This window comes from Electrona antarctica (genome assembly GCF_951216825.1).
Source record: "Electrona antarctica genome assembly, chromosome: 9".
Lineage (NCBI taxonomy): Eukaryota > Metazoa > Chordata > Actinopteri > Myctophiformes > Myctophidae > Electrona > Electrona antarctica.
In genome coordinates, this window is record NC_136790.1 from 38,927,877 (window position 1) to 38,940,755 (window position 12,879).

A 12,879-nucleotide genomic window follows, 5' to 3' on the forward strand; every position below is an offset into this window, starting at 1 on the left:
CTCTGAAAGGCACATTTCAATCTAAAATGCTCCCCCCCACCCTCCCGCCTCATCCTGCCCCACCCCCTGCGGACAGGGACAGGCCAGTCTAGGCCACCGTGGGATACCTCAAGAGGGAGGAGCTGTCTTTCTACCTCGGTGACTTGCAGGACCTGGACTACATGAGCTCACCGCTGTAGAGGCTGAGGACTTTGATTGGAGGGATTAGTTCAACTAGTGCAGGGTTGTGGGGTTCAGTTTCTCTCCTCTTACGGGGCCTATTTTTATAATGTCCCATATTAACTTGATGCATTGCAGCCAAGGGGACAAAGAGGCTGGTGTTATAAATGACATATAAACCCGGGGAATTCAAATGTTGCAGAAACAAAAGAAACAAACAACATGTCTCGTGGGTTCCAGTCCAGAGCTGCTGCATTACCAACGTTAACAGCAAACAGGTCTATAAATCAATGCTAAATATGTAAAACATTTACATGTAAAAGTACTAGGTCAACCTAAAGAGCCAATGATTCAGAGATTCATTGGACTTTGGGGTTTGTACTAAAGTGATTAATGGAGTGTAATGTCTTTCCTGGAATGGAACCAAGGCGTTTTTCGTCCAATGAGCCACAAGATGTTGTTGTGCCCTCCCTGCATTACTTCTGCTGGCTGGAATCTGACACGGCCATGTTATCATAGACATTGAATAGAATATCCACGCTGGGGGAGTTGCCTGGCAACATCTTTATGATGCAAAGTGACTTCCTGAATAGGCGAAAATGTAACATCCTGTGTGCTGGTCGGGGGTGGGGGGGGGGCTATTAGAAGGATAGGGCGGGGAAAGTTACATACATTCTCCACTGATTTATTTCAAAAGTTGCCCCTGTTGAACCATATTTGTCAAAACATAGATAAGCGTCTGTCAACTGAAACAGTCGTTTTCAAAGTGTACCTCAGGGTACCTTGAGGGAGTTCCAAATAGACCCTTAAAGGTGGAACAGATGGAAACAAAAGGACCCTGTAAGGGTCAGAGTTAAGGGACTCGTATTAACCACTGGGCTAAGGCATAAACACATCTCTTGCTCCCAGTTCAGCTCACCAATTTATGTCTGTCTCACTTTTGTCTCTCTTTCTCTCCTCCCTCATTCCAATGTGTCTAGCTGGCACACTGGCACTGTTCCAGATCATCCACTGTGTCTAGCTGGCACACTGGCACCCTTCCAGATCATCGGCCTGTCACCGATAACTCTTTGGAGTGACACAGCAGCAGCTCTAAACAAGCGACACAAAGATCTGGCCACGGTGTGCAAAACCCAGGGTGTTAATTTAATTCAGAGGGTAAAATGGACCACAGTTGTGCTGCACGCTCAGTGCTGCTTTGCATTTATGGAAGTCCAGGTGGCCAAAATTTGATAGTGATAATATGCGAAGGGCGACGGTTATCAACAGGGCAATTATTGTGCATACAAACTAAACCTGTTATGTCTGCTAATCCATTAAAACTGGGAAAGCATCCGTGTCATATTAGATTTTTGCATCGGCTAGTAAAAATAGCAGATATACAAGTTCACAGTGCGTCGCTTTGTGCCGCGCTGCGAGCTTGTACATCTGTTATAAAAAAACTGATTTATAAGACTTTTGTAGAGTCTGGCTCAGGTCTTAATGGGTTAAACTGCAATTAAGTATGTATGTGTGCTGATTTCAGTCCAAATGCAACAATGATGAGTGGTATTCCTGCTGTCACGACTCACGGGCTGGTTAGACCAAATAGTCCTGCTCTCCCACTATCCTGCCATCCTCTGGCTACTGTGGACGGACAGGTAACATCCATTACCAGTAAATGGGTTGCGTGGCATCTTAACCTAGTTTGAAACTAACCAATCACAAACCGCCTTCTATAAATGCATCTCTCCAGTACTATGATAGGGGACCACATTGTCCTATATATTCTGTTGCTTCTGGTGTACCTTGTTGTAATAGTGGACTTGGACCACATTGTCCTATATTCTGTTGCTTCTGGTGTACCTTGTTGTAATAGTGGACTTGGACCACATTGTCCTATATTCTGTTGCTTCTGGTGTACCTTGTTGTAATAGTGGACTTGGACCACATTGTCCTATATTCTGTTGCTTCTGGTGTACATTGTTGTAATAGTTGACTTGGACCACTATGATAGGGGACCACATTGTCCTATATTCTGTTGCTTCTGGTGTACATTGTTGTAATAGTTGACTTGGACCACTATGATAGGGGACCACATTGTCCTATATATTCTGTTGCTTCTGGTGTACCTTGTTGTAATAGTGGACTTGGACCACATGCCACTGTCCGTCACTGACTCCTCCGAGGATGTACGGTGACACTGTAGTCTTGGTTTCACCTGAAATCAAATGACAGAGATGGCACTGTATCTTAGGTATGTGTGTCCTGAAAAAGGAACGTTTTCGCACAAAATAGCAGATCTACAAGCTTACAAGGTGTTGCGGTGCGTTCTGTTCTGAGCTTGTAGATCTGCTATTGTTGCTGCACGACACCAATATAAGAGGAAGAATAAAATATGTTTTTTATTTTTTATTTAAACCATTATTTCTCCTACCTGCAGAGAATGTGAGCTGGATCTGCTCGTTGATGATTTCCATGGCAATGAAGTCGTGCTTTTCATTAAAACGACCGTTGTAGAGTAATAAACCGTTGGGCTCTTTGGTGGCAAATCTGGAAAACAGAAGAAATGCAGATATTCTTGACTGTCAAAATATGCATATACATAAACAGCGTTACATTTACAGTATAAAAAACGAATTGTTGTGAGTAGGTTGACTGTGTAAATGGTGCACATGGACATACAAGGATAGGCATCGAAAAAAACTCCTAGAACTGTCTGTACCTTGTACCAATTTCTAGGTCCTTGCCCTCAATCCCATTCTTTAACACTGAGTGCCACACAGAGTAGATTAGATTGTATTCATCTTTAGGTTACAATTACAATTAAGGCACTTAGCAGATGCTCTCATGCAGAGCCTAAACTAAAACATGAACCCTGTGTTGACATTTTCACGGTCATTAGGTAGAAGCAGCATAAGTATATATATTACATTAGGACACCTTGCTTAGAGGCACTTTACCTGGCAGTTTATGTGCAGGTGATTTCATTCAATAGTCTATGTTTGCCTCTCTCAACTCAAGACCCCATTGCCTCTTCAACTATTTCACATAACTGATATTCTGCACCATTTTGTCTCAATTTTAACAAACAGATTGAGGCCGGAGATCTTCAACTGTATTCAGTTATGTCCCTTATTAAGAGAACATTTACAGTACATTCAGCCATGTCCTATTACCAAAAAATGTCTGCATTATATGTAAATGTCTGATGCATTTAAGATTGTTTTCCTTTACTTCTACTAAGTAAGCAGTGTGCCATGTGATTTGCCAAGAAGAAAAGAGGGCAATTTTAACAATGCTAAAATATTACACAGTTCGCTGAACAGCTACCCGGGTTAGGGGTTAACCATGAGACAGACTGAGACCAAGGGAAGCACCGCACGCACGCACGCACGCACGCACGCACGCACGCACGCACGCACGCACGCACACACGCACACACACACACACAATCACACATGCAGTGTAATCATGGCTAAAAGCACACTACAGAAACACAGAAACTGCATGCCCTGATTGAATAAGTACTGTTATACAGTGTGAGATGAAAAAAAGAAAAAGAAAAAAACACTTCATAGAGACGGAAAACTGGGGCAATGTCAATGCTAGGGGGGTGCAGGAAAGCACTGGAAGTAACTGGAAGCAAGCAGATGCATTAAACATAGACCAGGAAACAACTAGAGCTTCAAAAGACATTTAGTTTTCTTCTAACAGAGGAAAATAAAGGCAGCTGCTGAAACCACCATCTGAATTTCACCTTTCTGTTTACGTGGAAGGTGAGACCAAAGAAGCGTGGGCTTGCATGCATGTTGCTTGTTTTCATACTAATGCTATACATTAGAACATTTGAACACAACATCACATATCTGCACCTTCCTAACAAGGGATCACTCTGCCTTCTCTGACCTCTGTGGGTTTAAATGTAATTTACCTCATGTATACATGACCACCAATATAGGATGTACCCTGAACCATCTTGGTGGGGACCACACAGTGAAGAAACCAAGAGAGTCCTCTCTGACAACTGCTAACAAACCTGACATTCCTGCGGTTTTCTGGCATTCTTACTTGCTGCCAGGCCCAACCCAGCCTGTTCAGACAGTCAATGGCTCCACTGGCATGTGATCCAATAATCCAGTAATAGGTCGAATTCACTCTTATTACAAACAGTCTGAGTGAGAACCTCAGCTTGATACGAGCAATCAAATGTGTTCAGATCCAATCAAAACTAGTGTGGTTTTGCACAGTTATTAATCAAATGCACATTTTCAACTACTTTTCAGACAGATTGGGTTGATAATTGAGTTGCAGCCAGCATGTAAACATCATCACTGTCAAGATGGCTGCAATAATTTGTTTTCAGAAGGAAGGTGTAATTCACACACCCACTGAATATTCCCCCCTGTCCTTTGGGGGTGGGGGTATCTCTTGTGTGCACTGCTGTTTGTGCATTTATTCTTAATCTAGGAGTATGGCCATGGGACATGGCATGCTGACTAGCCTGACTAGCTAACAAAAAATATAATCATGAGTTCAGCATAGGATAGCAAAGGGGACATACTGATGTATAATATCACAGACAAAATACTAAGAATGTTGTGATTTTAGCTTATTTTCCTTTAGTATAAATGAGGCTTTAGCCTTCAAGTATCTGACGTATCGATTTAAAAGGCTTATCCGCATTGCCCCCCGAGCCCTCTGAACTATAAGAGTAATCAGCCGGAACTAAACACGGACTCCATTGGCATCATTACACGTCACATTAGGCAGCCGTCAGTAGAAATAACAACCAGTCCACCATAGAAATCGTGTCATGGCACGCGACATGGTGCAATAACACACATAAGATGTATACAGGGGTGAAAATAACTCCTATGACTGAAAGCAACATGGCTGTTGTAGGCTGATGCTTGTACAAATGCTTTGATGATAGCCAACGAGAGAAATAAAGAATAAATGCACAGCATCATCGAGGTAGTTCCTGAGTCAAGCTGCACTGCATCATAATACTGGCAGGGAAAGTCTTGTCTAATGCAAACAATAGTTTTTTTTTGGTGACTATACAGAGCAGAATTCATTATTAGATAATGAGAAGTTCTTAGAGTTTTTCTTTTTTTATTCCTTTTTCTTTTGAGCGGCGCTCCTATGCATCTTTGTGTCTGTATAACACAGAATGTGCTCAGTTGATTGGCTGAGCACGGAATGTGATCTTCACACGAGTGACTTATTTTTACTATGATCATCTGAAATCATCATTTCTTGTTTTTGTGAAAATGAAAAACAAACAAATAAATAAATACAATAGAGCTACAAGATATATTGCGATGAAGTTGAAAACTTGTAATTAACATAATCAATTCAATTCAATTAATATCATCAACGTACTATTATCCCTGAAATTCTATAATTTTTGTGCAATTCCCTTCAAGCCTCGGCCAGTGTGCCGGCGTTTTCTTGGGCCATGGTGTTGTTGTTACAACAAATCCCAGAACAAGCACCGCCTGTGCAGGTTTACAGTAAACAGGACCTAGATCTCTTAGCTGCTCTTTATGGCCGAAACCTGATCAATGGCATCTCAGGTGACGGGGGCTACACGTTGAGCTCGCCTGCCTCAAAGCCCCTAGACATTGGCAGCTTTTACGCACCGACTGCTTTACATCTCTCTGAGCAGCCAGTGAAATGTAGACAGGCTTTTGAAAAACAAAGCAAAACAAAAAAACAAACTGGTCCGAGCGGTTCTTCATCAATTACACTGCCATCTGAGCCTCACACGGAGAAAGCCCAAATCCATAAAACTCACAAAAGGCATATCGCTTTCACCAACACCCATTATTAGCGTCAACCTCTGAGCAGCGTGTCTACAGTGACAAGTATCTCAATAACTAAAGCAGTATGCCGGGACACATTTCCTCTGATAGCTTCCCAGAGGTGGCGGCTTTGTTATGACGCGTATCAAACAGAATTAAGTGCTCACCATTGTTGCTTATATTTCATCGCATGGCAGCTCACGACAGATTCTCATTAACACGGAGATCCTGCTGTGTTTGCATGCGTTCAGTATTCACAGGTCATCTGTTTCTTCCAGAGCACTACTCCCCCCCTCCCTCCCCCCACCACACATCAACCACCAACAACTGGCAAAGCACATCACGAAAGGCTCTTTTACCGCGTGTCAGACGCATGCACGCACGCACGCACGCACGCACGCACGCACGCAACACACACACACACACACACACACACACACACACACACACACACACACACACACACACACACACACACACACACACACACACACACACACACACACACACACACACACACACACACACACACACACACACACACACAGAGAGGAGGAATAATGTATGCAACCACATGTGCAAACACAGACAAACAGACAAAAGGAAGCGTATATCAGCTTCACCTTGATTAGTGAGACAAGGGCTGACTCTATCATAGCTCAGCGTGACCACACTGGCATTGACTGTAATAATATAAGAACAGTCTTGCATCTGGGATTGTTACACAAGGCCCATCTCCCAAAAAAAACACAGTCTTCCTCGGACATCGGGGATGACCATTCATCTTCCTTAAGCTTTCACACCACATTGCATTTTGCAGCACACTGGGTTTTTAAATACATTTCGCACTGTCTGGTACTCTGTATTCCTAAACACAGATAACACACTCCCGTGCCAGAGGTCCTCTATAAAAGTGTCCCGTTAAGTGATTTCATTATTGTTATAAAACACCATTATGGTTACATAAAGTGTGGGGTCAGAGGGTTTAGGGGGCTATTTAGGCAAATGCTTTACACTGCTGACTGAGCATGCAGGCGAAAGTGAGATGTCGGGGGCGGACGATTAGTGTGGAGAATGTGGAGGGGAACACTGGAACATGAGTGGGAGTGAATGAGGGGGTACCGAATTGCGTGGGGGGATTGTCTCACACACACGTTTGCCCGGAACCCAAACTGGTGAAAATAGCAGATCTACAAGCTCACAACGTGTTGCTTCGCGCTGAGCTTGTAGATCAGCTATTTTCACTACTTCACTTCTTTTCTAATTTATGGAATTCCGTAGATGTTTCCTTTTATTTCTTAATGAAAATACTGGAACAATCATTGAATTTGTTTTGAATTCATGAAAAATTTGGGAATGGTACCGGTGGAACCACGCGGCCGATTGCGTGGGTTGGGGGGTGGGGGGGGGGGGGGGGGGGGGCGGATGTAGTGTCACAGTGGGTTGGGGGGGGTGTAGTGTCAGTGACAGTACTCACGTGAGGGAGAGGGTGAAGTGGAAGCGCTGACGAAGGCCCTTGAAGGTCAAGAAGGACTGTGGAGGAAAGTTGCGCGTGGTCATCTCGCAGTACGGCTTCTCATGGCCGCCCGGCGGACACTCGCACCTGAACCCGCCCACCAGCAGGTTGATGCACGTGCCTCCATTCCTGCACACTCCTGGGGCACAGCGGCCTGAACGGGACGACAGCTCACACCGCTCACCTGAAGTAATAGTAAGACAGAGAGAGATTGAGAGAGAGAGAGGGGTAGACAGACAACGATGGATGTGTATTAATATTGTGTGTGTGTGTGTGTGTGTGTGTGTGTGTGTGTGTGTGTGTGTGTGTGTGTGTGTGTGTGTGTGTGTGTGTGTGTGTGTGTGTGTGTGCGTGCGCGTGTGCGTGCGTGTGCATACGTGTGTGACAAATAGGTTTGCTACAGCTGTCAATGTGGCTGCATCCTCAGGGACACACACACACACACACACACACACACACACACACACAGCCATCGTTCTCCCTTACAGTTTGTCACACGGAACGGTGTCTTTATTCACTCTACACTGCAGCCAGACAGCACAGCGAGGGCCGGGCCGCGTCCCACCGTCTAACATCCATCACATGACTCTCTGCTGTGAGCCAGAGACAGTGGTTGGATATCAGACGGAGCTTCAGATTAGGGCTGGGTAATTAACCGAAAATATATCTAAACCGAGAACTGACTCATGTAGGTTAATCGAATAATCATATACATATGTATGTGTGTGTGTGTGTGTGTGTGTGTGTGTGTTTTATTTCTAGTGAATGAATCAACACATTAAACATTTAAATAGATTTTTCATAATCGACTTACATCGATTACCGTCTAATTAACCAGTTAATTCCTGTATTAAGGACCTTGCTGCGTTTTTTTCAGGAAAAGGGCGACAAAACGCAGCAAAGAAGGTCTGTAAGGACCTCTACACTTGGTGGTGGTGTGTGAAAATAGTCTATCTGCCAGCCCTACTTCGGGTCCAATCAGGCTGACAGTGACAGAATCTGAGGGTGTGTTTGAGATAATACAGCAGTAGTGGTATATACAGTACAGAGTACAGCAGTAGTGGTATATACAGTACAGAGTACAGTAGTAGTGGTATATACAGTACAGAGTACAGTAGTAGTGGTATATACAGTACAGAGTACAGCAGTAATGGTATACTGTAGCATACAAGAAGTGCTTTTATAGAATACAGTAGAGAGGTGTTGGAATACAGTATCTGTGGTAAAGTAATGGTTTGGAATACTGTATCATAGTAATTAGGGATGTCCCGATACACTTTTTTCGCTTCCGATCCGATCCCGATAGCCGATACCGAATACCGATACCAGTGTTGTGATCTCATGTTGTGTTTATAGCTATATCTCGTGTTGTGTTTATAGCAGATTCCTCACTCAAATGTGCACTTGCAGTTTGGGCAACTCCAAAGCAAACTCCACATGTCCCAAAATTTAATTTACCTGCCATAGTGTCAACCGGTACCCCTTACCCCTGTGTCGGATCTGTGGTTAGACTGGCATATTCGCTGATACCGATATGACCCGATATGACAAATAAGGGCCGATCCGATACTTTTCCCGATACCGATACACTATCGGGATCATCTCTAATAGTATACGACACATACAGTAATAGTGGTATAATGAGGCAGTGAGAGAGAAGAGGGGGAAACTGTGTCACAGTGAGTGGAGCGGACTGCCTTACTCCACATCCCCACATGTGCCATTTGTCTCCCGTCTCCGGATGGGAGGCTGCTGGCACAGTTGCTAGGTTGAGACTGGATGCTTCCATGCATGAACCGAGAATCTGTGTCAGAGCCACTCAGTCAGCAGCCGCAGTGTGGAACACTTCCGCTGTGCGCGTAGTTAGTACTTAGTACTGACTGGCACACATAGGGTGCAGACAAAGATGCATAGACCATTGACAAGCATGCCTGTTGTTTACTCCAATACCATAAATCACTATCACTATGTCAATGGGGAATACACAGGTTATTATCATTGTAGGGCCATTGCCCATTCATTCAGATGAAATCCCAAGGATGCTGCAGATTGCAGACTGGTTATAAAACTGGAAATGTATCAATTTGATTTGCAAATATAAATTTGATTTCAACGGCAGTGATTAACCCATTTTGGGCGGGAACCCCTTTTGGTGTTAGCATTATGTTATGCTTTAGCTATTGAAAAATCGCAGATCTACAAGCTCATCTGCTATTTTTGAAAGATCGAAGAACGACTGACATAGAAACATAGCTTTTTCAGAAAACTGTCAGGATGTAGAAGACATTTTTAGAATCTGATCTCAGGTCAAAATGGGTTAAAAGGCTGCATTACACTACAAACCAACAATATGCAGCTTCTAATCAGCCACTGTACTCCAGCAAACCATGACAATGTGTTAGCACTTTCTTTCCAATGTTGAGCGTTCACAAGCAATAACTTCCAGTAAGCCAGAAAACAAACAAGCTTGCAGTTTTCTGGTTAATAATTGAGCCACTTCATGCTCTCAGCAACAAGCTCATTGTGTCTCTTTAAGGAGTGTACTACAGGTGAATAGGCACAAAACTATTCCTGTCCTATCAATCAGAATGAAAGCAACAGATGAATATACACAAAGAGTTTTTTGTATTGTTAGTTTTAGTGCCCCCCCCCCCCATTAATCTACACAAATTATGTATTATCTCATTACATGTGCACTAATTTGCATATTATGTAAAACATAATATTGACTTAGTAGATGAGGTCAGAACATTATGTTTTTTTAAATGTGATCGGTAACTTATTGGTTGGAAATCTACGGAAGCTCTTGTCAAATATTGGTATTTTAGTTAAATTATGTAAAAAAAACAACAACAACAACAAAACAATAATAATAATAAAACTGAAAGTTTGAATCTGAGTGGTTAAACATTGATTCACCATGTAGGGTTGTTGCTTTTAAGAAGCAAGAATGGATGGCTTCCATGAATGTGTAATGCGTCACTAAAATAAAATGCTCCAATTCAAATGACCTGTGGTTTCTACTCTGGAATATAAACCGTATTGCATAAAAGCAGTATTTCTGGTTTCGATATAATGCATAGAAACTAACAGAAGTTAAGTATCTGGTCTGCTCCCTGTTGACACCCTAACAAAGCACTGTTGTCTTGACTGTAAACTGGGAGAAGCAGTGTGTGTTTTTCTCAGTTGGAGATTCCTCTGGGAGAGCCCCTCCTGCCACAGGTGCATGGCTGTGGAACAGCAGCTCTGGGTTGCTAGGTGAGCAGCACCGCAAGGTGGGGAGGAGCTCATGTCAGCTTATAGTCACAACTCCACTGAACGGCCAATCAATTATTTAAGCAGCATTTCCTCTGCTCTACTTGCAGCCCTTCCGAGTCTGTCCCAACACTGTTTATTGTCAGCATTAATCATTAAGGCTATACAAATGTACAGGGATAGATCTTCAAGAGATCACATTGGTTTGGACCAGCATGTCCTCTGTGGTTCCTTAAGGTCATCTGTATTGATTTACTTAACAGGATTCTCCAAATATTATGCCATTGAATCAAGAATTTTGCTCCCACAAACTGCATAATTGATGAGGGACTGATTGAGAATTTCAATTGCAAAATTATTTAAGTATTAATTTAAATAATAGGGACATGATTGCTGGATAAAGGAAAATATAAAGCTATACTGCAGGGGGAAATATTTCAGTATTAACAACATATAAATGCCATCTATAGAGGAATCCACAGAGGGCTGCCCTGGGCTCTGGGCTCGGCCATTACTGAGGTGTACCATTAAGTGATTAGCTCCATGGATTAGTGCCCTGTAGGCCAGGTGTAGCTAATCAGTTAATGGTACACCTCAGTAATGGTCGCGCCAGGGAATCCACTGTGGATTCGTCTATGTTGACAAAATAATCCCTGTCACATTGAAATTAAAGTTGTTCCAATAACCGATACCAATATGGTATGGGTATCGGCCAGTATGCCAATCTATGCCAATCCAATATTTTACAGTAATAATTTGAATGCTTCAGTTGTTGTTGCACGACTGTTTTATAATCAATATACTGTACTATTTAGAGCTGTATTTAAACTATTATTTATGGAATTTTAATGTATTCTTAGATCAGTGGTTCTCCAACGTCAGAGTTACAGGCCTGTAAGGGTCCATTTGGAACCCCCATCGGCACCTGGTACTCGTTATCGACCGATACACAAGTTGTAGGTATCGGTATCGGGATTGTATCGGTAAATGTCTAAGTGAAGATAGTAAGTAATTAAGCCTAAAGATTATTACCAATGATTGGTATGACTGTTGTCTATTACACTGTGTACAGTTCACCCCACAGTGAACTAGGAGAAGCACATGTTTCTGGGCTGCTAAGTAACAGAAAAGCATCATCTTCTCTCCACAGTGTAGTGGCAGAACCCCTGAGGGCAATGTGACAACACTGAGCTCTGGGAACCTGAGACTGGGTTCGCACTCGCACTATAACAGACAGGGCTTTTCCTACTATAACCCCAGCACCTTTTCTGTTGTGAGGACACATGTAGTGTATAGGAGACCAGCTGGGTGCACGTCACAGCTGACCAGGTCCGATGTGCTCACGCCACATTTCACTCACAGCACACCCGCTACGGCAGTGGTTCCCAAACGTTTTAGCTCAACACCAAAAAGAGAAAATAGACATTTCCCCGGGACCCAAACGTCCATTCACGCCATATTATGGGCTTGTAGATCTGCTATTTTCACAATTTTATTTATGAAATACTTTTGAGAATTGTTGGAATTGTATTTAATTGATGAAAAGTTGTGATTTTTTTAATTTAAACTATCTTTTGAAATAATTAAAATATATATGAAGGAAGAGATGTGATAGGTGAGGGGGTTAAATTAAAGGTCAACATTAAAATTGAACATTTTCAACATGCATTGCTCACAACATATCACGATGCAAGATGTTGTTAGTTTGTAGGTCAACTATTACCGTACATACATATATAATTTGGGCTTGAGTGGTTAAAGTATCACTCTGCCAGTGTTAAGCTTACAGTATGTTTAGTTCAGTTTTTCAAAAGGTGTGGTGCACACTGCACACTGACTGCACACTGCCATTCCATAATGCGATATACATTCCTAGAGTAAGCTAGAAGTGCATTCATGAATATTTTTCACTTAATAATACATAACCAGAGGCCATTAAGACATGGCCACGTAGAAGTTGGCGGTACGCTGATGAAATATTTCTACGGGCATATGCAATATGATAACAGTCACAGTCAGAATAATTTAATCTACCAGCCTTGGATATGTCGAGAAAAACAGCTACTATACAGTGTAAGACCAAAATGTAGGTTAGCGAAAGGGTTATTCAGTCTGGGTCGTCTGTCTCTCTGCAGACTGACTCAGACATGTTAGATCATT

The 12,879-nt window shown here is 42.7% G+C and overlaps 1 protein-coding gene across 1 annotated transcript in view; it reads right to left on the bottom strand.

Annotated features, from left to right (window-relative positions):
• Positions 1-12,879, bottom strand: part of celsr2 (cadherin, EGF LAG seven-pass G-type receptor 2) — a gene marked incomplete at both ends in the record, with an annotated part of 65,945 nt that overhangs the window by 26,575 nt on the left and 26,491 nt on the right. The window contains 3 exon segments of the mRNA XM_079510722.1: positions 2,271-2,359; positions 2,576-2,691; positions 7,426-7,648. Of these exon segments, the coding sequence (XP_079366848.1) occupies positions 2,271-2,359; positions 2,576-2,691; positions 7,426-7,648 (428 nt within the window).